This window comes from Delphinapterus leucas, chromosome 8 (assembly GCF_059928025.1).
Source record: "Delphinapterus leucas isolate spDelLeu-1000000601 "Yukka" chromosome 8, BTC_Dleu_Yukka2, whole genome shotgun sequence".
Lineage (NCBI taxonomy): Eukaryota > Metazoa > Chordata > Mammalia > Artiodactyla > Monodontidae > Delphinapterus > Delphinapterus leucas.
The window spans coordinates 9249929-9274152 of NC_143136.1; the positions used below are offsets into that span (position 1 = coordinate 9249929).

At 39.8% G+C, this 24224-nt stretch overlaps 1 protein-coding gene across 3 annotated transcripts in view; it reads right to left on the bottom strand.

Annotated features, from left to right (window-relative positions):
- Positions 1 to 24224, bottom strand: part of LOC111171912 (nuclear body protein SP140-like protein) — an 85563-nt gene that overhangs the window by 6880 nt on the left and 54459 nt on the right. For all 3 annotated transcript variants that reach the window (XM_022567920.3, XM_022567919.3, XM_022567921.3), the window contains 5 exons: positions 22670 to 22723; positions 8052 to 8099; positions 6677 to 6781; positions 4812 to 4954; positions 1961 to 1999 (listed from right to left, as the gene is read on the bottom strand). In XM_022567920.3, coding sequence (XP_022423628.2) covers positions 1961 to 1999; positions 4812 to 4954; positions 6677 to 6781; positions 8052 to 8099; positions 22670 to 22723 — 389 coding nt within the window. The remainder of the gene's footprint in view (positions 1 to 1960; positions 2000 to 4811; positions 4955 to 6676; positions 6782 to 8051; positions 8100 to 22669; positions 22724 to 24224) is intronic.

Below are 24224 nucleotides of genomic sequence, written 5' to 3' on the forward strand. Positions count from 1 at the left end.
TGGAAGTTTCTCTATTGCCTTTTTTCACCTCACATGTTCTCTCTCACACCCTGTCTTGGAGAGGAAGACATCAACTGTCTGACTGCCTTCACTGAAATCCACACAGCATAGAAACCACTGGTCCATGAACTTCACATGCTGCTTTGAAGGAGAGAGAATTTGCCTTCATAGATGGAACTGCAGTCTGCAAAGCCCCTCTGTTGGGACCAAAGGGCCTCTACACAAAGGAAAGAACTTTCCAGGTCAGCAACCTCCCCCACAGGGCACATCTGCTTCCCAATCACTCTAGTCTCTGAAGGGTCATCTCCATAAAGGAAATAAAACTTCCCTTGAAAAAGGACTTAGCATAAGTGTGTGTGTGCATGTGAAGGAGAGGTTTTGTTTTTTTGCTTTACCAGGTGACATATGGCTATATATCCATTCCAAAGGGGGATTCTACATTAGGTCTATAATAGGTTAGCTAGGGTGACCGTGAGATGTTTCCATTTTGCTCAATTCTTATTTCATTAAAGCTAGAACCCAGAAAAACCAATGAAAATAAAATCAGTGTTGCAAAAGCAATAGTCATTAAATGTACTTTTTTGTGCCTTTCAAAATCATACTTTTTCAGCTCCAACTCCATCTTTTATGTCTAATTTTAAGACAGTATGCCCTCTGTAATGGCCTATATGGGAAAAGAATCTAAAAAAAAAGAGTGGATATATGCATGTGTATAACTGATTAACTTTGCTGTACACCTGAAACTAACACAACATTGTAAATCAACTATACTCCAAAAAAAAAAAAAAAAAAAAAAAAGACAGTATAGTAAGAGTTCCATTCCGAGAGTGCCTTTGTAAGTCCAGCAAAGTTAGCCTAGGTACCCAACTAACACAATTAGCTATACAGTACTGTGCTGTAATAGGTTTATAATACTTTTCACACAAATAATACATAAAAAACAAACACAAAAAGTAAAGAAAACATTTTTTTTTTTTGCGGCACGCGGGCCCCTCACTGTTGTGGCCTCTCCCGTTGCGGAGCACAGGCTCACGTAACGTTCTACATTCGGGTCCTGAGCCTCAAAAACTAACAGTGCCTCCTCAAATAAAGAAAATCCCCTTGCCATTTCCTACGTCGTGAATCTCTTCGGTTCTTCAGTTACTTCTTCCTCTTGTCTATCTCTGTCCTTCCTCTGGGCCTTCAATTCCTGGGTCTTCTTAGCAGTACCAGCTACATCATCGCTGCTTTTACACTTGCTTTAGGACAACCTGAGCTTGAAATAGACACTGTACTGCTGTACTCTATACAGTCCTGTACAGTGAAGGACACAAAAGCACAACCACTTGTAGAGGATGCACGCACGTGACAAAGTACGCCAGACATGGGAACTAACTTACGTGATTGGACATGCGAACGCACGTTCGCATTTTTGTTTGTTTGTTTTTGCGGTACGCGGGCCTCTCACTGTTGTGGCCCCTCCCGTTGCGGAGCACAGGCTCCGGACGCACAGGCTCAGTGGCCATGGCTCACGGGCCCAGCCGCTCCGCGGCATGTGGGATCTTCCCGGACCGGGACACGAACCCGTGTCCCCTGCATCGGCAGGCGGACTCTCAACCACTGCACCACCAGGGAAGCCCACGTTCGCATTTTTGAAAGCTCGCAACTTGAAGGTTCGTATGCTGGGGACTTTCTGTATGCCATTCACATATTTTTCTAAAACATATGTACAAGGTCAATTCTGTCTCATTATCTATTTTTAAGGATTACCCCTGCACCTCTATCTCAAATATTTTAATGCTCAAAGAAGTCCTGGCCTCACACACTGAAATGTTTGGAAGTAGCAAGTGTAAAAGCACTGTATTATAAAATCAAGTTTCAACATAATTGGTTAATTTAGAAACCATAAAATAAAGCCAGAGAGATGGAAAATCAACAATGGGGTAGATGAGACATGGCCAGAAGGTCATGTGATAATTACCTTCTTTCTTTTTCTTGACGGGTCTAGTAGAAATTCTCTCTGAAAGAAAAATGAGATTCATGCTGTGATGGGTCCTTGTTTCTACTCTGTGAGATCGGTAATTCCACTACCTTCCACTCATGTCCCATTATCAACACAAACTCAAGGGGTCTTCATGGAAAATAACCTCCCTCTCCAAGTCTGTAACATGGTGCTCTCTGTTATCCAGACTCAGCTTTAAAGTCAGCTTTAAAAACTGCATCCTCTCTCTTGCTCTCCTTAGAAAGTTTTGCCAGATTTTCCTTTACAACCGCTTCTACACCCACCACTTCCTTTCCATTCTCCCAGTACCCCTCTAGCTTTTATCTTTATACCTTGCATACTATAGCTCCATTGGCACACACCTGGTGAGTGATTGACAGCTGGCAGGCCCCATCAGTGGCCTTGGACACACAAAGGTATCCAGGCCTTTGGGGAGACAAGTGGGAAAACCTGGCATATAGTGGGGTAAGGATGATAAAGTGTAAACTGTGCTCTCATGGAGTATTTTGGGATCCAGAGATGGGTGAGTATAGTAGGCTAAATAATGCTCCCCCCCGACCCATGAATTTGTTCTAATCCCCCGACCCATGAATGTGTCAACTTACATGGTAAAAGGAACTTTACTAATGTAATTAAATGAAGGAGCTTGAAATGGAAGATGATTCTGATTATCTGGGTAGGGCCAATGTAATCGCAAGGGTCCATACAAGAGGGGGTAGGAGGGTCAGAGTGAGTAGTAGGAGATGTGTTGACAGAAGAAGAGGTTTGAGTGATGTGAGGAAGGGGCCACGAGCCAGGAAATGAAGGCTGCTTCCAGAAGCTGAAAAAGGGGAGGAACACATTCTCCCTGGAAGGCTCCAGAAGGAACCACCCCTGCCAACACCTTGACTTGAGTCCAGTGAAACTGATTTCATACTTCTGGTCTCTAGAACTGTAAGATGATAGATTTACATGGTTTCAAGGCACTAAGTTTGTGGGAATTTTTTATAGCAGCAATAGGAAACAAATTCAGTGAATTTTAAAGGACTTCAGCAGAGAGTGTGCTGTTTGAGCTGGGCCTTGCAGGTCGAATGGGGTGGATCAGGCAGAAAGGTGGTAAAGGTCATTCGAGGTCTCCATGGGTTAAAGCACTCTACCCTCTAATCCATCTTGCATTCCTTGATCAGATTCATACCTCTAAAACACTCTTTCAACTTTGTCAATCCCTAACCCAAACCTCCCACAATTCCTCCATGATTAAATGAAGGGTTCAGCCTCCTTTCTGGGGCCGCAGGACCTCCACAATCAGCCCAGCTCATGTATTGAGTCTTATAACCCACAACTTCTTGACACTCATGGGGAGGATTTTCATGCCATCCTTTCTATATAGAATTCCTCATTATGACATTTTTGCTTGTCAGAACTATTCTTCTTTTAAGACCCAGCTCAGTGCAAACTGTTCCATGAAACTGTCCTCAACCTCAAAGACAGAAATGAACTTCCCTCCCCTAAGCTTCTGCATCTCTTCCCGCCAGAGAATCTCATTATGGCATCTATGAGCTGTGCAATCCTATGTTTATAAACGTGCAGCCTTCCTCCTGGTTAGGGGCTGGGGGCCACACCTTACAGTCCCTGTGGCTTCAGATGTATTCAATAAATATTTGCTCATCATTAGAGTGGCACAAGGAAGGACCATCTGGGGCATGTGACAGAAAGAGTCAGAAGGCATGGGTTCATCTGTGACAGAGACCTGGCCCGTTTAGTCCACATCAGGGGGCCGAGATGAGGACCAAAGAGATATATATATATATATTTTTTGCGGTACACGGGCCTCTCACTGTTGTGGCCTCTCCCGTTGCGGAGCACAGGCTCCGGACGCGCAGGCTCAGCGGCATGTCTCACGTGCCCAGCCGCTCCGCGGCATGTGGGATCTTCCCGGACCGGGGCAGGAACCCGCGCCCCCTGCATCAGCAGGCGGACTCTCAACCACTGTGCCACCAGGGAAGCCCCAAAGAGATATTTTTAAATTCATTTAAAAATATTATTTTTCAAGAATGAATTTCAGATGGCTATCCAGAAAACACTCATTCTGATGTATTATTTTCAGATACATAGTTCTATTATTGTTACTTTCAACATTGGCCCCCTCCAAAAGTCTAAGACCCTCCCACGCCAAATTTAGTTTACTTTCCTGTGACCAAATTACCCAGTGGCAATTATTAGTGGCAGTGCCAAGGCCACAATTTACTGTCCTACCTTCAACAATGCAAGAGTTTGAATACTATTCAGCCATAAAAAAGAACAAAATGTTGTCATTTGCAGCAACATGGATGGACTTGGAGGGCATTATGCTAAGTGAAATATGTCAGATGGAGAAAGACAAATATTGTATGATATCACTTATATGTGGAATCTAAAAAATATAACAAACTAGTGAATATAACATAAAAGAAGCTGACTCATAGAGAACAAACTAGTGGTTACCAGTGGGGGGGGGAGAGGCAACATAGAGGTGGGGGAGTGGAAGTATAAACTATTGGGTGTAGGATAGGCTCAAGGATGTATTGTACAACATACAGCCAATATTTTGTAATAACTGTAAGTGGAAAGTAGCCTTTAAAAATTGTATAAAAATTTAAAAAATTTTAAAGTGTAAGAGTTTATGCACTTAGAGGATTAAGCTGTAATGTAAGCCAGCAAATATAACAGCCACATGGAATGTTAGTGATAATATATGCATTGCGACCCAGGCAAGGGGCATCATGATGGTTTTCTGGAAATTCTGCTAAAGCTGGAAGTTGATGACTTGTGGCACTAAATCCTTGATTGTAGCACTTTGTCACTAGAATACCTGAATCAAGGTTTTCAGGGGCCATCCCCCGCAGCGCACACTCATCTTCCACTTCTTGGATGCTTCATGGTTTCCTTCAATTTCAAATTCCCTGAGGGTGAACCACTTTCCATATGCATCCTGTATACACTTCTCCGAGGTGCCTGTGAGACCAAGACAAGCTGAGCTCCCTTTGTGGCCAGGATGTGCCCCCAACTGTGAATACCCCAGAACTTGACCTCCTGCCACGTGAATCTGGGCTACTCGTTTTGGGTTCATAATCCGCAGCAGGATAGCTGAGTCCCCTCTCTGGGGCTCTACAGCAGTCCGAAAGGCGAGGGCAGGAGCAGACGTCCTGCCCTGTGTGCATACTCTGACCCTCATGCAATGAGAAGGACAGTGATTACTACCAACATTTATTTTAAAAAAATATTTCACTATATTCAAAAGAGAAAAAAAACGGATGACTCTAAAGAATAGGCAAGATTCTTTCCCTTCCCTTCTCTGAGACCCGGGATAGAGCCAGGCTGAGTTTCTGAGGCAGCAGATGAGGTCACACACGGGACAGTGTGGCAACTGTCACCACAGCCATGTCTGCCTTGTCCTGTACAAAAGTTTATCAGCCAGTGAATGGCAATCAATTATTGCAATAATATTTTGTGCTCATAGATATTTTATGTTAAAAGCAATTGTAGAAATGTTATCAAGTGGGAAAAATTAAATTATATATATGCTATACAATCATTGGGAAAACATTTATACTTTTCGGTACCTAAAGAACCATATTTTGGGAGGAGGGAATCAATTATGGTAGATGAACATTTGTACTGTATTTTAACAGTTGTAATTTGCAAACTTTTCTATCTGTTATCTTGTTTTTTTCTCATAATAATATGGTGAGGAAAGTTTTATTATTATTTCCATTTTGTAGAGGACAGTTCAGGATGAGAGAGACTTAGTAACTTGGCCCATACAAAATAGACACTCTTGGTACAGCTGAAACTCGAATCCTGGTCTTCTGAGTCTAAATTTTGTGCTTCTCCCAGTTAGCACAAGGCCATACAGATGTTATAAGGGAATGTGGCTGTGAAGGTTGCTGTTGGATTTCTCAAATGTGTACATCTTCCATCCTGTTATTGAAGCACTTGCCCCTGTATTGGGTGCTGGATGGGCACCTGTGGACCTTTTCCTTGGGGGAAAGTGGAGATGGCCTGGTAGGCTAATGTTTATTAATTTTAAAAGAGTGGGAATGCCATCTTTCCTCCAGCCTATCTGGGATGCTGTGTGGAAAAGAGTTAACAGAACAGAACTGAGGCTGCTTTCTTTAGAAAGTCTGCTTGCAAGGTTGGTGCTTGGCTGGTATCTGGGAACTTGGATTTGGGGAGGGGTCTCACCACTCCCAGAACTTAAGAGTAGCTCACTGTGCCTTAACTGTTTATACAAACAGTATGGCTTATGTGAACACCTGCCTTCCGTCTGGGAGTTTGGAATTTTGGCATGTGCTGGGCAGAGGGTACTTATGTAACTAACCTCTGATAAAAACCCTGGACTCTCAGGCTCAGGGCAGCTTCCCTGGCAGACAACATTTCACATGTGTTGTTACAATTGATTGCTGGTGAATTAAGTGTGTCCTGGTGACCCGACTGGGAGAAGACTCTTGGAAACTGACACCTGTACCATGGGCCTTTTCCCTTTGCTGATTTTGCTTTGTATCCTTTCAATTTAATAAATCACAGCCATGAGTTCAACTATATGCTGAGTCCTTTCAGTCCTCCTAGTGAGGCACCAAACCTAGAGACCCCTAATACGGGTGTCTACCCCCTGTATAATATATTATTCACATGGGAGTTTTCCAGTTAAAAAATTTAGAAGACCATGAAGCCCACCTTTTTCCATTTTCTCCTTGTATAAAATCCCCTTTGCCTCACCACAAGTCACAGGAAGTTCAGGAAGCTGAAAATCCATATTTGTTTCTCTGGGAATTCTTGGACCTGCAAGGAAGCATTGGTTTCTTCATTCCACCTTGCTCTAAAATTGTGTACCGTCTCTCCTCACCCATCTTGAGATCCTTCTTTATAACTTAAAATGTAATGGAAGGATTTCCCCCATGAATTAGGTACATTTCTAGGCAGGTTAGGTACATAAAGATAACGTCACCCTCCACCACCATCCTCTAAAATCCTACATACAAACCTCTTGTGGAAGGATCTGATTCCCAAGCTTGCTGGTCCCAACTACCTATTGCATGATAATTTTCCTCCTGCTGATTTGAAGGAAGATTTATAGTCATATTATTGCTTTGAAGTTATGCAGATGGAGAAAAAAGCCCTCAACTTTTAATTTTTTCTCCCCATTTGAGGGCTCACCTGGGGAAAAAAGGAGGATTGCAATGGGACCCCCAGCAGGGGCAGTGTCTGTCTTCCCACCTTGCTCTCTGTTTCACTTCTCTCTCATGTGAGCTTTCTCTGTGGCTAGAAGGTAGTTTGCTCTAGAAGAAACTGCACATTGCTCAGGGAGAGGGTTTCTGTACATCCTTGGGTGAGGGTGCTGGCATCTAATTCCTCTGAAGCAGGTGTTGAAAGTCTTAGAAAGAATGTCAGTAGCAGGAGCACCTTCTCTTGCCCTTCTGGCCAACATTGAGGAGGATCCTTTAAAGACAGGTCTGGGGGCTTCTCTCTGGATGGGGAGAGTAGGCTGTCAAGAGCCCTTCCAGCGTCAGTTCTATTAGAGCTGGGGTGGGTGTAGGGGGCCATTCAGTCTAATTCACCTGCCAGCCACCAATTCACAGAGGAGGAAATTGAAGCAAGAAAGAACAGTGGACAAGCCAAAGTTACACAGTCAAAGGAATTTTAGGAATTAGGACATAGGTCTTGTGTTACCACCCAGAGTCCCCCTAGGGGGGGAGCCTATGGCTCTCTATGTGGGCAAGACAAAGGTGAGAGAAATATCACATGAGTCATACCTTTTATATATTTTTCTTTGTATTTCCCTCCTCAAAAGTTATCAGTGCAGTGAGAGCAGCCCTGCACAGGCCCAAGGAGGCCTGGGGGTCTCTCACAGATCTTCTGACTAATCAATGGAGTGCGTGTTATCACCATCCTGTCATGTGGTCGAAATTGACCAAGACCAAGGACTTATCCTAACGTTTGCTATCGGCTCTGTAAGCCAATTAAGAAAATTTATTGATCACTAAAAATATGGATTATAAAATAAAAATTTAGATGTTTAATTATTAAAACTGCATTAATCACTTATTTTTACCTTTTTTTCTGCCTCTTTTCAAAGGCCCAGTGTTGATTGTTTTTCTCCCTGAGGAAGTAGAAAAGTAACATAAATGTCTCTTTTTATAACATTGCATTGCAAATAGTAGTGTTTTGCAAAAATACTATTCAAATGTCACTTTTTAGGAGTTTACCTAGTACTTCAAGAAAAATATCAAATGCTTAGATCAGGAGTTAGGAACTTTTTCTGTAAAGGGCCAGATAGTAAATATTTAAGGTATTGTGGACCACAATCTCCTTTGTGACTACTCAACTCTACTGTTTTATTGTAAAAGCATCCATAGACAATTCATAAATGGAAAGATGTGACTGTGGCTGCGTTCTGATAAAAAATTATTTACAAAACAATTCATGGGGCTTCCCTGGTGGCACAGTGGTTGAGAGTCTGCCTGCCGATGCAGGGGACACGGGTTCGTGCCCCGGTCCGGGAAGATCCCACGTGCCGCGGAGTGGCTGGGCCCGTGAGCCATGGCTGCTGAGCCTGCGCGTCCGGAGCCTGTGTTCTGCAACGGAAGAGGCCGCAACAGTGAGAGGCCCGCGTACCGCAAAAAAAAAACAATTCATGGGTTGAATTTGCCCTGTGTGCCATAGTTTGCAGAACCCTGGTCTAGACTTAGTTAGTTACAAAGATGATGTTTAACTGAGATATATCCTATATTTCTTTTACTCCAACTCATTCCAAATAAAACTGAAACCGTGTTTTATGTGTTTCCCAAGCAACAGAGCAGCAAGGTGAGAAGAGTAATGAAGTTGTACATCTTTTGAGTCCTTGTTGTGTGCCAGGAACTATCCTTAGACCTTGCCTCTATTAATTTACTTTATCCTTAGAGCAAATTTAGTTAAATTAGGGACTTAGTCAAATAGGGACTAATACTATCCTTATCTTACAGATGAGGAAATTGATATGCACAGATATAAATGCAAATTAACTAAAAGCATTGAAGATTTGCTTTGATAAAGAGGCAGAGATAAAAGGCAGTAATGTTAGGTCTCAAGGGGGACTTCATGCTCAACTCTATAGGTCAGATAGCTGCTGTAAACCTAAACTTGAAAGATTTTTGTATCAAAAATGGTCTCAAAAATGAGCAAGGACTTAAAAACTAGCCCAATGGCTCAATGAAGGGGAGCTTATAAAATTGATGCCCAAGTTCCAAAAGTTGTAGGGTTAGAGATGGCACAAAAGGTTGACTCAAGAGATGTTTCAGAAAAATGTAGTATCTGATTTAATTGTTGATTTTGTCCAAAAAGATTAATCATGTCCACGTTCATGTTCAGGTCTGCCATCATTCAAATGTGTCTGAATGTTGGAAGTCAGGGATGCCTTCTTGCTAAAGGTCTGTGCCCATCATTCTGTTCCCATGGCTGGAATCCTGGGGTGTTAATTTGGGTAATGCAGGTCCCAGGAGAAAATCCCCTCCAGAAAGTCAATCATGACTAATCTTTCCTTTAAGCAGATTATGACCAGATGAGGCTGGAAAGGAATATTTCCTTCAACCAAACACAAAAAGCCTTCAGGTTGATGATGTTATCTCATATTCTGGGACTTTGCCATAACAATTACTCAAGTTTAAAAAAAAAAAATCTCACCAAAACAAAAATGGCCCCATGAGACATTCATTAATGATTTTCATCCCAAGAGAAATCACACCCCAAGATCAACATGTTCTACCTTAAAAAATGTTATCCTTAGGAAGTTTATCAAAGTATTAGGGAGGTACACTGAGGAGAGATTACTAAACCTGTATAAGAGAATCATAAGCATGGCTATGATTTTGAAGACCTAAGAGGAACAAGTGAATGGGGAAAAATGTAGACCTGAAAGTAGATGAAGCTTTCTTTAAAAATTGCTCTAGATGGATTGGTTTCAAAGAACATTACAGTATCCAATATGGTAGTTATTAGTTGCCAGGTATAAAAGGTTATCCACACAGGTGTGGGTCTTGGTGAAACAGTCCTCTCCGGTCACTAATGATGCTGAAGTGGGAAAAGGCCAGTTCTGATTCTCTCTCTCTCTTTTCCTGCAAGAATCAAGGCCCACTGTCCCACAAGAAGACACTTGTGTTCTCTTGGCTTTCTCCTTGCTCTCCTTTCCCATGCAGTGATGAAATTGAAATCCCAGCTCTAATTATAACTTGAGTCTGTCCAACAGTAGCCCTTATTGGCAAACGTGCATTCTCTTGCTCTCAGTTTCTCTCTGTTTAAATATTTCTGGGACTAGTTGGTGAGTTAGACTTCTATTTCATCAAAGCCTGTTGAGGACAAACAACTTCATGGCAAACAAACAGAAACTCGTTGTACTCCAGCTCAGTTCTCAGAAATTTGGTCTGGAGACCAGATCATATGAACAAAGTACTGCTAAACTTTACAGGGGTTATTTGTGTGTTAGCGAGCTCCAGCACTTTATTATCTTAGATCCAGAAAGTAAAATGTCTGGACAAAGTAGGACTTAATTATTCTTGGGTCTACCATCTTAATAAACAACTACTAATGCTATACTAAAACCCTACATTAACTCTTACAAATAATAATGTGGTCAGAAAAATTAAAAGTCATTTAAAAATAATTTTCTTAGTAGTTGGAACTAATCTTTATGGGCAAAATAGTATATCAGGATGTTTAGGTGATCTTTTGGTTGCCTCAGAGTATCAGAGAGTATGCAGTGTGTAAGAACAATAGAATAGGAGCCCAGTATGCCGAGATCCTAAAGCAAGTGTTAGTCTAGCCCTGTTGCACAGACCATGGTAAGCGATAGTGAGGTTGGTTCTGCTGGAACAGGCCTTCCCCACCTCCAGGTCTTGTGAAAGAGGCTACATTTCTTTCAAGAGAATTGTCAGACACCTCCCCTCAAGCCAAGACAAAATATGTTAAAGGATCCACACAGGAGATGGACCTCAGTCCTTGGGACATCAGGGAAGGAGAGATTATCAGACTCATCCTTACCAATATAAAGGTAAACATAATGGCTAGTGTGTTCTGTGGTGGGAGAAGGGCTGAGCCAGGAGTCAGCAAGGGAATCAATGAAGAAGCATGATTCCCTTGGCCTGGTGGGGGGGCCCTGTGGATGGGAGTTGAACTGGGTATTTTTGAGAGATACTCTTCCCAAAAGAACCACATAGGGCAATGAGGTAGCTGCTGCAAGGGTGCTAACCTTCCAGAAGGACCATCCAATGTCTTCATTCCCAAGCAAGTTGGCCACCACTCACTACTGACAGGTGGTAAAATATATTGCTTCTGCTGTTCTAGTGAGAAATTTCTAGCCAAATTTGTTTTTCCAGACAAAGAGTTTTAGATTGTAATTTGTCTATAATTTGACAAATTTGTAGGTATGATTCAGGGACTAGCTGAGCCGTGAACAGGATCACAATGGGGCAGCCTAGCAGGAGATGGGGTCTGTCTTATTTGTTTGCCTCACTTCTCCTTCACAGCAGCTTTCTCCTGCCTGGAAGGGAAGCTCAGGTGAGTTCTACTGTCTTCTGAAAATTGCTCAGGGCGGAAGGAGGGTCTACCTCTACATGAGAGGGTGTGTGTGTGGGGGCGCGGGGAACTCAGAGTCTGACTCCACAGAAAGGAGTCATAAGATGAACTTGAGAATGATTAGCTGCTGCTCCTGCCCTTCCAGCCAGCGATGTTAGGAATCCATTAAAGATTTGGGGAATCCATTAATGACACTCCTTGGGCTCCCTGTTCTTGTTGCCAATGAGAGAGCTGTCCATGGTCCTTACCAAGTCCAGTGGTAGATCTACAGAATGTGAAGCTGTATATGAAGCTGGGATGGGCCTTGATGGGCAGTCAGTCTCTTTATTATCATTTCACTTTACAGAGGAGTAAACTGAGACAGAAGAGGCGAAGTGACAGACCCAAGTTTACAGGACTACCTCAGGGTGGTGGGACATGAGGCAGGACATCTTTATCACTTGTGAGTTACACAGTGTTTTATGGCTACAACTATTTCCAGCCTCAAAAGTTACCAGTTCATCAGAGGCAGCACTTCAGTGGCCCTTGGGTCCTGGGTTTTGGCTGTGGATTCATCACCATGTTGCTTGTTTGAGATATCATATTTCTCTCCCTGTCACGTTTTAGAAGCTGACTAAATCTGATATATTTCTCAACAGTTAGTAGCTACAGAAAGTAATTAGAGAAACAGGTCTATTAACAAAAGCATAGAATAAAGCATGAGAATTTAGATGTTTAGTTAGTAAAATTTATTTATGTATTTATTTCTTCTTGGTTTGCCTCTTTTCTTTGGGGCTCTGTTACTCAGAATTTCGATTCCATGTCTACCCCTCTTTCTGAGAAAAATATAAAACAGATACTGCTGAAAAGTTGCATGGTATATAATAGTGCTTTTCAAAAATTCAATTTTACTTTAAATTTTCCAGTTTACTTTATAAAGAAAAAAATTAACCCATAGCCTTGCACCTACTAAGCCTTTGATGGTTAACCTGGGTTCATCCTAGATTTCATTTTATTTGCCCTCATATTAAGAAAAATTCATTTATATCCACATTAATAAAAAAGAATTTAAGACAGAGTGTTATTCCTTATATCTCAAGGAACACTGTGAGAATAATAATAATGAGAGCTAACAGTTGTTAAGTGCTTATTATATGCTAGACATGAACATAAGACCCTTACTTCTACTACTTTATTTTAGGGATTTTTACTATCCCCACTACCAATGAAGAAACTAAAGCATCCTGAAATTAAAAAATTAAGTGAAGCAATGCAGATTTCCTTTGGTTGAGAGGCAGAATCAATGGCAGTAACACAAGACTTTGGATTGTCTAGGGAGATGTGATGGTGAGCTACACAGATAAAACATAGGCCATCATCTTAGCCCTAAATGAAGGCTTTTAGGCTGAAAATATCATGAAAGTGACCAAAGACCTTGTTCACATGGGCTTGGACAAAAAAATAGGATTTAAAGAACCAACCAAGAAAATATTGCCCAAGGGGAATTTGTAGAAATAGAACTTCAAGTCCTAGAAAACTTTAGGGTTAGAGATATCAAAAAAGGGTTGATTGAAACCCTGTGTCAGGGGAATATGCTGTCAGATTTAGGAGGTGTGGGTGGAAAGATGGTGGAGTTTGTGCAGGTGAATCTCCTAAGTGCCATGTTCAAACGTGTTGATCTCCAAAGCAGGGCCATAAAGTGCACACATTTCCTTTCCTCTTTCCTTTCCTTTCCTCTCTTCTCCTCTTTGTTTTTCTTTGTTTCCTTCCTTCCTCCCCCTTTTCTCCCTTTCTTCCTTTCTTCTTTCTTTACTTTTTTTCTTTCTTTCTTTTTTTTTTTTTTTTTTTTTTGCGGTACATGGGCCTCTCACTGTTGTGGCCTCTCCCGTTGTGGAGCACAGGCTCCAGACGTGCAGGCTCAGCAGCCATGGCTCACGGACCTAGCCACTCTGCGGCATGTGGGATCTTCCCGGACTGGGGCACGAACCCGTGTCCCCTGCATCGGCAGGCGGACTCTCAACCACTGCGCCACCAGGGAAGCCCTCTTTCTTTCTTTCTTCTTTCTTTCTTTTTTCTTTCTTCCTTCCTTCCTTTCTTTCTTTCTTTCTTTCTTTCTTTTTTCTTTCTTTCTCTTTCTTTCAATGCCTGGACTACAATTTGGGCCTGTTCATAGACATCAACCGTAGACATCTTAGACAAACAAAAAATATTTTCTTTCCCTCTCTATCTTTCTCTGGCACTGTTTGATTCACCTTTCATCAAACCTGTTGAGGCCAAATACATTAAAGATACAAAAGTAGTCTAGTTCAGCTTACCAGAGTTCTCCTTACTGGGAGATTTGGGGTTTAAGACCTGCTAATTATTGTTCTTTGTGAATTTTCTTACTCAAATACCCCACAGGAAGTAGAGTGGCTGTTCTTGGGTTTCCTATCCAAATACTATTTATTGACACCAGAGGCTTGCTATAGAAGTTAAGTGTTCCCCTCCCCTCAAGGCAAGTGAGAAGGCTTCAGTCCCAAGGAGATTAATCTGTGTCTCTAAGAGCTTGAAGGAGGCAGAGATGTTTAAAGACTCAAGCCTGGAAAGTCTAGAGAGGATGACTGCATTGGGAGCCAACCCCACATCCACTGGTCGTAGGACCATGAAGAGGCATGGTTCTCACGAGCCTCCCTGCGGAAGGGAGGGGCTCAGTTAGTTCTTGAGAGATACTGTATCCAGGAGGATCATTTGGATGAAAGAGGTGACCCCAGGAGGGGTGTGGACCTCCTAGAAGCTGGGAGACTAAGAAGGAAGTGGTAAGCCATCAGTTAGATTTCCTGCATCAGGGGACCTTCAGTTGAGAAAGTCTCTGTAAAGAGAGTGAATATCTGAAGAACCCACAAATATGGCTCATGCATCTGCCATTTCTGGGAGACATGAAGGATCTATTGTAAGAGGGTCATTCCTGCTCCTTACCACTTCCTTCTTTCCTTCCTCCTCAATTTGAATTAGCTAAAAGCAGCACATACTGAATGGTGTTAGAGAGGAAGTGTGGATGAAAGAAGAGGCTGGCCTTATCCAACTTGCTCACTACAAATTTTACAGTTTTAATATTATATCAGCTCAGTCTTTTAAATACTGAATGAGAATATCACTGCTGCTGAAAAGGATTAGCACAACTCTGGGGCTTATCTAAGACTTCGTCCTGGGGCACGGTCAGAACTATTTGAGAGAACAGGTTTGACAAGGAAGTAAGTATGAGAAAGAACCAACTGTGCTTAGACTATCCATGCCAAGTATTATAATAAATCAAGTATGGCAGTGAGATTTCACAAAAAGTCAGAGAACAAAAGTCTTAGACTTGGGTAAATATAACCTGGGAAATAAACAAGGTGATAAAGATAAGTATGGAGAAAAAAATGATAGAGATGCTAAAAATATAAGTATATATTTATTTACACTTATTTACATTTATATTCTAAAAAATATATAACATATAATAATAATATATTTAAATATATATATGGTGTTAGAAATAATCAGAAGAAATGGAAACAAAATGTATCTGAATATGTTTCAACTCCAGAAGGAAAATCTTGCCACCTCTACAGTGCTGTATAAACTCAACAGCAGTATTTTATATGATGTGATGTAAAAGAATGAACAAAAGAAATAAAGTATACAAGAAAAACATTAGTAGAATGGGAGAGGGGTGGGAAAAAGAAGAGAGATGAAGAAGAGGAAGAAAACAAAGAATGAGATAGAAATGAAAATTACAGAACTTAATTCAGAGAATGGAGGGTCACGTATCTCTACTGCACTAACACGGTGTGGTATGTGCTATTAGTTTGGTTTAAATAACTGTGTTTAGATATGATGTGATACCAGGAGTCTGGCTTCTGCTTAATTGATTAAGTTCTCTCTTGTCTGTTTCTCCTCATTTGGTTGAGAGCTGTGTTCATCAGTTACAACAAACTTTTCTAACGCTTTCTCTCTTATTTCTCACTCAGGGCTGGCTTGTCTCTGGCCACAAAGCTCTGTGTTGCATCCAAGTTCCAGCTCCTTTTATTGCCAGAGGGTCTCAAGCGACAAGGGTGGGTTTGAACCAATGGAGAGTCTGAATTTTCCTCTTTATTTGAGGAAATCAGTGACTTTGGATGAAAACATGGAGAACAAGTAAGCAGATTGCTATTTGTCACCCATAATCATCCTTTCTTTTCTTCCATAGGGATAGAGTTACAACCAGACCCTTGGCTGCCTATCTAGAGATTATATTTCTTAGCCTCACCTCCCAGCTAGCTCTGGCCATATGGCTAAGGGTTCTCCAATAGGATGTGAGCAGAAGATTCTGGGTCTTTCCTTTAAAAGAAATAAATGGGCGATATCCCTGTCAAGAAAAGGCAGTAAACAAATCATTTGAATTCTTAAAGAAGAAAACCAAAATAACAGAAGAAATAATTGAAGATAAGTTCAAGAAAAAGTTTTCTGAAATTATAAAAAAAATGAATATACATATCATAAGTACATGTATTTTCACTCTGTAGCAGAGAAAATTGGCTCCAGTCAACCCTGAAATATATTCCAGCAAACTAACCATACTTTAAAGAATTGAATGGGCAGCCTGGGCAAAACAAGTCATTTTCAAGGGAGAGGGATCTCGTTGGCTATAGAATTTTCCATAGCAACATTTAATGACACAGAAAAAAAGTACAAGAAGTACAAAATACTTCTAGAAGTAAAGAGTGAGCAAATTATTTTCAGGTATAAATAATAAAAACAAATACTTTTGAATAAGGAAATTCTGGAAATTCTGTTCCTATGAGTACTTGTTCCTTTGAGAAGACTACTAGAGGATCCACTTCAGCAAACCAAGACAGGACTGGAAAAATTTTGGCAAAAGGATTAAAATAAAAATGGAGATGAGGTGACAGACCAGGGCATAAATGTATATGCCCTTACAATATAGAAATGATATCATATAAAAAAAAATTGGGAGGAAGAGAGAAATATGGGTGGTAGGGCAAGGTCATAGTTTGTTCTACAGCTAGGAGTCAAAGGGTATTATTTGGATAAATAAAGGATAAATATAAAGCACATTTAATAGCTAAAAGGTAAAAATAAAGGGAACATCATGGCCTAAATTGGGTGAGAGGGGAAAGAGAAATAGGACATACACTAATTTTATAAATCTCCTGAGTGGGAAATTAATGGGTTCTGTCTAAAGAGAGGACCAAAGGTATCACATAAAGGTAATTCTAAGAGTAATCACTATAACAAAAGTACAAACCTTTGTAAGTATCAGAAGTATATACTCCTAACCAATGGAAATATGGGAAATGAGCAGGGGCTCAACCATTCATTTCTTTTAAGGGAAAGACCCAAAAGAGGCTCACATTTTTTCTACTCAGATGCCATAGTCGCTTGGCAGGGCAGGGAAAGCTGGGAGGGTTAGTCTCAGCTAAGTAGTCATATGCCCAGCTGTAACCACTACCACAAAAATGCAAACCTTCCTAAGTATCACAAGTACATACATGCACATAAATGCATTGAAGACAGAATGCAGAGTGTTGGCATTTTTAATATCTAAGACACTAGACCAAGATGAATCAACAATATAAATTAATATGACAGGAACAAGTTCGAACACTTTGGTCCTAAAAATAAAAATAGATGGACTTAATTCACTTATTTAAATAAAATATTTTGAGATTAAATTACAAAGTAAACCCCAACTTTTAACCATATACAAAACACTCAAGTAAAAACATATTTTTAAATGTTGAAAATAAATGTATAGACAAAGGTATATTCAGCATACATCAACAAAAAGAAACCAGGAAGTCATGATCTGAATTTCAAAGAAAGTGTGATTCAGGCCAAAAAGTTTTAAGCAAGTAGAAAATACAGGAAATGCCATGAGAGGTAAAAACACTCTACTAGTAGACAATTTTATTGTTATGTCCCTCAGTCCACAAGTGGACTTGTGGATCAAGTGGACAAAATGAGGAGGCTATGAAAGACTCAAATAATATGTTTTAACAGGGTTGATATTATTGATACGTATTCAACTCCATACCCAGAAAATAGAAATAGAGAATGCACAGTTTCTCCCACCCTCTCTTAAGTAACTCTTGGGTCAAAGAGTAAATATAAATCCAAATTGCAGGCTATCTGGCAAACAACAATAATAAAATGTTGCCTATGAGAACAGATGTATTATTTAATTTAAAATAATTCTAGAGAATGAAAATATGTATACATACAGCCAATTTTCATTATTCACAGATTCCAGATTTGTGAAGTCACCCACTCCCTAAAGTTTATTTGCAACCCCCAAATCAGTACTCAGGGCACTTTCATGGTCATTCATGGTGATGCACAGAGCAGTGAAAAATCTGAGTTGCCGGCCGCACCTGTTCCCAGATGAGGTTGAACAAGGCAATGCTCTGTCTCCTTGTTTCAGCTTATTCTGTAAACAAGTTTCCTTTTGCCGACTATTTAGTTCCATGTTTTTCTCACTTTTGTGTTTTCTGTTGGTGATTTTGCTGCTTAAAATGGCCCCCAAGCCTAGTGCTGAAGTGCTGTCTAGTGTTCCTAAGACAGTGATGTGACTTATGGAGAAAATCTGTGTGTTAGATAAGCTCCGATCAGGCATGAGATATAGTGCTGTCGGCTGTGAGTTCAACATTGATGAATCAACGTATATATTAAATTAGGTGTCTTTAAACAGAAACACTCATAAAACAAAGATATATATATTTATTGGTTTACAAAAATGTGACCAGAGGCTCACAGGAACCAAACCCTGTATTTCTCCTGGGAGCAAAGGTACAAGATTAGCTATTTTTGTGTTTGGGGTGATTCATGAAACCTATATACCATGAAAAATGAGAACCGGCTGTATATGTATACACACGCACACACACAATTATTTTCAGAGTTCACCCACTTTTTTCATTGTTTTTTATTTCATTTATTATACTTTTCAATCTCAGAATTTCTATTTGGTTCTTTTTAAAAAATATATATATATAGTTTTGAAACTTGATGAATGAATGTGGGGTGGGGGTTAGGAAAAAGGGAGGAATCAAACACATCTTCTATACTTTTGGCTCAAGCAACTGAGTAGAATTAGTGCCATTTACTGAGATAAGGGTGAGTGGTGGTGGATGACAGGTTTGGAAGTGAAATAAAGGAAACTGTTTCATGTGTCAAATTTGAGACTCCAAGTGGAAGTCTGGAGTAAGAAGTTGAACTTATGACTTGGTAGTTCAATAGAGGCATCAAAGGAGGTGAAGTATAATTGGCAGTCATTAACATATTGATGGAATTTATAGCTACCAGACCGGATGTAATCCCTAGGGATGAAATCTCTGGTACATGCCAACATGTAGATATCAGGAAGCCATGAAGGGACCATCACCACCAATAGAACCACCACTATTGACACTATCACCAACATCACCAACAAATGACCAGGAAGGAGCTATTAGCAAGTAGGAGACCGTGATGCTCCAGAAGACAAGAGAGTGCATCAGGTTCTCCCAGCTTACTCACCTGATCACAGTGATGCCAAGGCTTGCCAGGTGTTATGAAGCAAGAGGCAACCAATGACCTCCCAGTCAGAAAGACCATGATCATGCCACCCTCTGATAAGCTGCACCAGCTTCATCCTCTTGACTGGAGAAACCAGCCTGTTAGGGACAGATCCCTTCAGGTCTAATGCCCAGGCTCCTGGGAAGATGTTTGCCTCCCCATGCACACTGCTCTCCACACCTGCTGCCTACGCCTGCCTCACCCATGAGGTCAGCAGAGCCGCTCATCTATGGTCAATCTGTATAGCCCTCTTGGGAGCCTGTGGTGTAGAGGCAGCCTCACCCTCACAATGAGATCTACAGAGAATCCTCATTAGCCAACAACATCGATTACTACATCACTATCCATGACAAAGAACTAACTACGAAAAATTACCAACCTTCTAATTGTAGTTTGCTGACATTTCTTTATCCCTCCCTTTATTTTAATGTCTTTTTTTGGCTTTAAGTATACCATCATATATTTGGATTAAACTTTTCACAAACTGATAGAATTAATTTATTCATTTAAGTTACTATCCGACACATTCTTGGATGCATCAGTATGCAGAAGCTTAACTATTTCTAATGCAGACTCTCTTCTTACCTGCCACACAGCAGGAGGAAGGAATTCCTTTGATGCTAGGAAATTTAACCTGGGGCAAGGACAGACGGAGGAGGAAATCATTCCAAGTGTTTGGGGTATGACACTGGTCTAACCTTGTAGAATTAGTACTTTTCTGTTTCATCATGGTGGAAAAATACGGAGGTTCCCATGTTGCATTTAGCATGTGAAGTTGCTAGATTGTGGGGCTGTGTCAGCAAGTATATGTGTCACTGGGAACCGTTGTGGTGATCGGACCCTGGGCTATGTTGCAAATGAGACCCTTGACTCTTTGCCTCTGGGTGAAACTCAGAGTTTTTAAGAAAGGGAAGCTCTGGGTTCACTTCTTTCTTCTCTGGAAGCAGGGGTCACTGTGAATTATCCTGCCACATTATAGGACGAGCTATGGGAACTTCATATGCAGCCAACAGAATTCTATCCAGTCTTTAGCATGAGCACAAGCTTGGCCAAAGTCTTTCAAAATCTTGGCCTCTCTGCTAAAGCCTTCTATACCTCTGTTCTGTGGGATATCCCAAATCTGGTTTTTCCTTCCATTATGCCAAATTCCCATGCTACACCAGTAATGATGCTCAGTTTTGAAGTCTGTTTGTATATCTTCACCCAAAATGGGTACCATGAAGGAAGACTGGGTTTTAGCAGTCATTAGTATAGATGTGGTCTGATTTTCCAGGAAAGAGAAGTTGTAGAAGTTTGAGAGTGTGAAATGGGTAAATCGAGCCGTGAAAATTGAAGTGGGACGAGGCCCATAGGATGAGGTCTGGTAAATAGAACGTGTATAAAGAAGAGTCCTCAGTATTTGGAGATCAAAGAAAAACTGTAGAAAGTATTTTAATGATACTGGTAATAATATTTAGCCTATAAGTAGTAATGCTTATTAAATTTAAGATATAGTTTTAAAAAAAGATATCGTAAACATCCTCACGTAAATGCTGAACAAATCATTCACATTATGTATTTAGGTGAAGGCAAGAAAGGAAATTTGAAAAAAAATGATAAAGATCACAAGCTGATTCAGATTTAGCAACAAGATGGGAGGCTGAAGTAGAAAAATTTATATACATCTTATTTTACTATTTTAAAAATACTTTCCAGGTCCTTTTTTCTCTATTTCTGCCAACACAATCCAACTCTATGGGCCTGCGTTTCTTACAAGGCTAACTAATCAAATTCCAGAGACCAGATTTTTAAAATGTAAGTCTTCATAACTAACAGAATTACAGAAAAAGGAGGGAAAGTCCCCTCAAACCATAGCTGTAGAAGGAGAGAGAGCAGTCTGTACCACAAAACTAACATAAAGAATTGATTTGACAGTATTAAATTGAGAAATTTCATAAGAAGATGAGTCTCATAAAATATGGAGACGTGTCTGTTTGTAACCATTACCAATTTGTTCTGTTCTCTGTAATATAAACTTGTCCTTAAAAGAGTTATTTGAAGGGGTGTTGCAATAACTCCCACATTCGAAATTATTGCCATTTCTTATGAAGACAATTTCTTCAGAAACTTAATTCTGATTGATTGTCTTGATCATTTGGGGGCCTGGCCATAATATTTTAAGTGACATTTGGATCCTTAAACTATACAGATGCTTGTAAGATTTTATATTGAATCAGAAGAAGATCCTTGGCATTCTGATTTCCTCATATGCAAGTGGATAATAAAATGACCATAGATTTCCTATTTAAGTAAAGAGTTTGAGAGTCTTGTCTCACTTAAATTTATTCCAGCTATTTTGTAATGGGAAAAAAAGATATTCATAGAGAGAAACAAATGGCTTCGGCATATAAATTTTTTAAGGTGTATGAAAATTCTTAGTAGAAGAACACTAAATAAGATGTGAATAAATGGGTATAAGTCTTTGTTCTCCCCAAATTAATCTGCAACTTCAACATATTTCTAATTAGAACTTCCAATGAACTTGGGAAGGGAGTGGAGGAACCTTCTTGAGTTAATTTTAAAATTCACCCCCAGCGAATCATCAGTCTGGTGCTACTTCTGAGCTCTCCTTTATCTTCTGCTATTTTCTTGTAAAAGAAAAACTAATATATAGACAAGCAAAGACACTGTGTGATCAAAGTGGTGATTGAAATCATAATGTAACAGTGTAAGGAATATTTTTAAAATTCTCACCTCACATATACACAAATAGGCAAAACTCACAGGGTTTTGGATGTAAATATTAAAAATGATAAGGTACTTCAAATATTCTAGCATCAAATATAGAAGAATATTTTTAAAATCTTCAGCTAGAAGCTGTTGTAAATATGATAGGAAACCAAAGAACTAGAGAGAAAAAAGTTAACAAATTTGATTCCTAAAAATGTATAACTTCTCTAGGACAAAATATTCCATTAACAAACCTAAAAGAAAAACAACAAATGGGACAAAATGTTAGGAACATATAGAATCAAGATTTAATGTACATGTATATCATATAAAGATTTCTATATTCATTCAGCATGGTAAGAAAAATACAAACACCACAACATGACTGAGCATTCTATGACAGAGTTCTATGAAGAAGAAAAACCAATGACCAATAACAAATGGAAAATACTCAACCACACTAAAAATGAAAATAGTGCATGTTAAAGCATCCCTTAAAAAGACTTTTTGTAGTTCAATTTAAAATGTTAAATATTTTAATTTTCTAGGTATGATATAATAATTTTAAGAGAGAAAGTATGCATAGAATTATCCTATTTAGATAAATAAAACTACATTGCAAAATGTGTTAACACATGCATAGAAAAATTCTGGAAAGATATATAACAGTGTTCATAAGAAACATATTTTAAAATCAGCATAAAAAGCAATGTGAAGATATGAACATTTTGAAAAACTAGTTACTTTAAAAGGCATTAATTTTTTGTCTTATTAAAGGTATAGAAAATAATAATAAACTTTAGCATTAAAAAATAGTTGGTTTGTAACATGAAAATCGAGTAAATTCTTATGCACTCTTACTTCTTTTCTCACTGTGTTTTCCCAAAGTAGAATTGCTTCCAGTATCCGTGGTATCTAGAAAGTAACAGGTGGTGGTCAGAAACTAAAAATTTTGAAACTGTAAAAAACTGTAAAACTTTGAAAACTCTCTTCACTACTTATGTGCATCAGTTTCCTCATTTATGAAACAGGGATAATAACAGTTACGCTGTTCAGGTTTTAAATTTCTTATGAAGATTAAATGAGATCTTAGTTGCAAAAGCTAATGAGAAATCATTGTATAAATCAGTAACATGCCAGAGAGCATCCTTCAAAACTATATGGTGAGTTCATGAATAGTTGTCTGAGGTCTTTTATTCCTGTCAGGGCAAAGGACCGTTTATTTGTCTTTTGAGGCCTTTCCAAGGTTTTGACAAAGTGACACTATTATCTACCGGCAGAAGAGCACTTTTATTTCTTTGCTCCACGGTACTGCCATTTTTACCAGTGTATTTCAACGACATCATCCATGTATAATCAACAGGACCCATTCTGTTAAACAGAATTCTTTTCTCCCTGCAGTTCCCCAATGGGTCAGTTCAAGCAAATGAAGAGGGGAATGGGATTCTGACATAGACTGGATGTACTCCTTGTCAAAGTATGCTTAGAGTCAAGTGCATCAGGAACTGGAGCTCTGATTTCAGACTCCTGAAATCCTGCAGCACAGGCCCTGTGACCTTCACCTTCCATAACTGGCCCGCCCCCTGTTGTGAGCTGGTAGGAGTTCTCCTTGAACACCGATCACTTACCACATCTCCCCCAGGGTCTGTAGTGTCTGCTGAACCACCTCTACCCTGACCTTGGGTGTCCTTACCCACCATGTCAATGCTTGGCTACTTTCAGTCCTTGCTTCTTGACTTCTAGACACACTTTTTGAAAAACACATGACACGGGAACATTTCTCAAGTCCTTGGAGCTCTGTTCCTAAGTTATGATTTGTAAAGAATTTTCATTTGCACCCCTCCCCTCACTTCTGACCAGCCACCTTTCACGGACTCCTACATCACAGCGTGACCCTACCTCTGAGGTCGCTTTCTCTTTTGTTGCTTCTCACTGTCCTTGTCCCTTCCTTTTAATCTGCCTTTTCTCTTTTCCTCTTTGCCCAAAATAGGTATCTTTGTTTTACTATTTTTTCTTTATATGCTTTTCCCATCCATCCATCCATTAATGACGTTTTTATATACATTTGTACTTACTTTTATGTGACATTATTCTTTTCCAGGAATATTATTTATTACATTTATACGTATATACATAATTCAATTATTAAAATAATTTTTATAGATATTCTCATGTAAATACTATAAGAAACTAATTTTTAGGAGACAAATTCCAAATGTTGGAATACGGAAAGTGGAGAATGTTAGGACACAGATTGTACAGGATACTCTGGGGATGCAGAAGGCAGGAGGAACTCGCAGAGTTTGAGATGAGGGACCTCTTCTGGAGGAGGTATCGTGGAAGCAGTAGTTAACCAGATTAGGGAGAAAGGTGACTAAGATGATAGTCCCAGATGGATGGAGAAGCATGTGCAAAG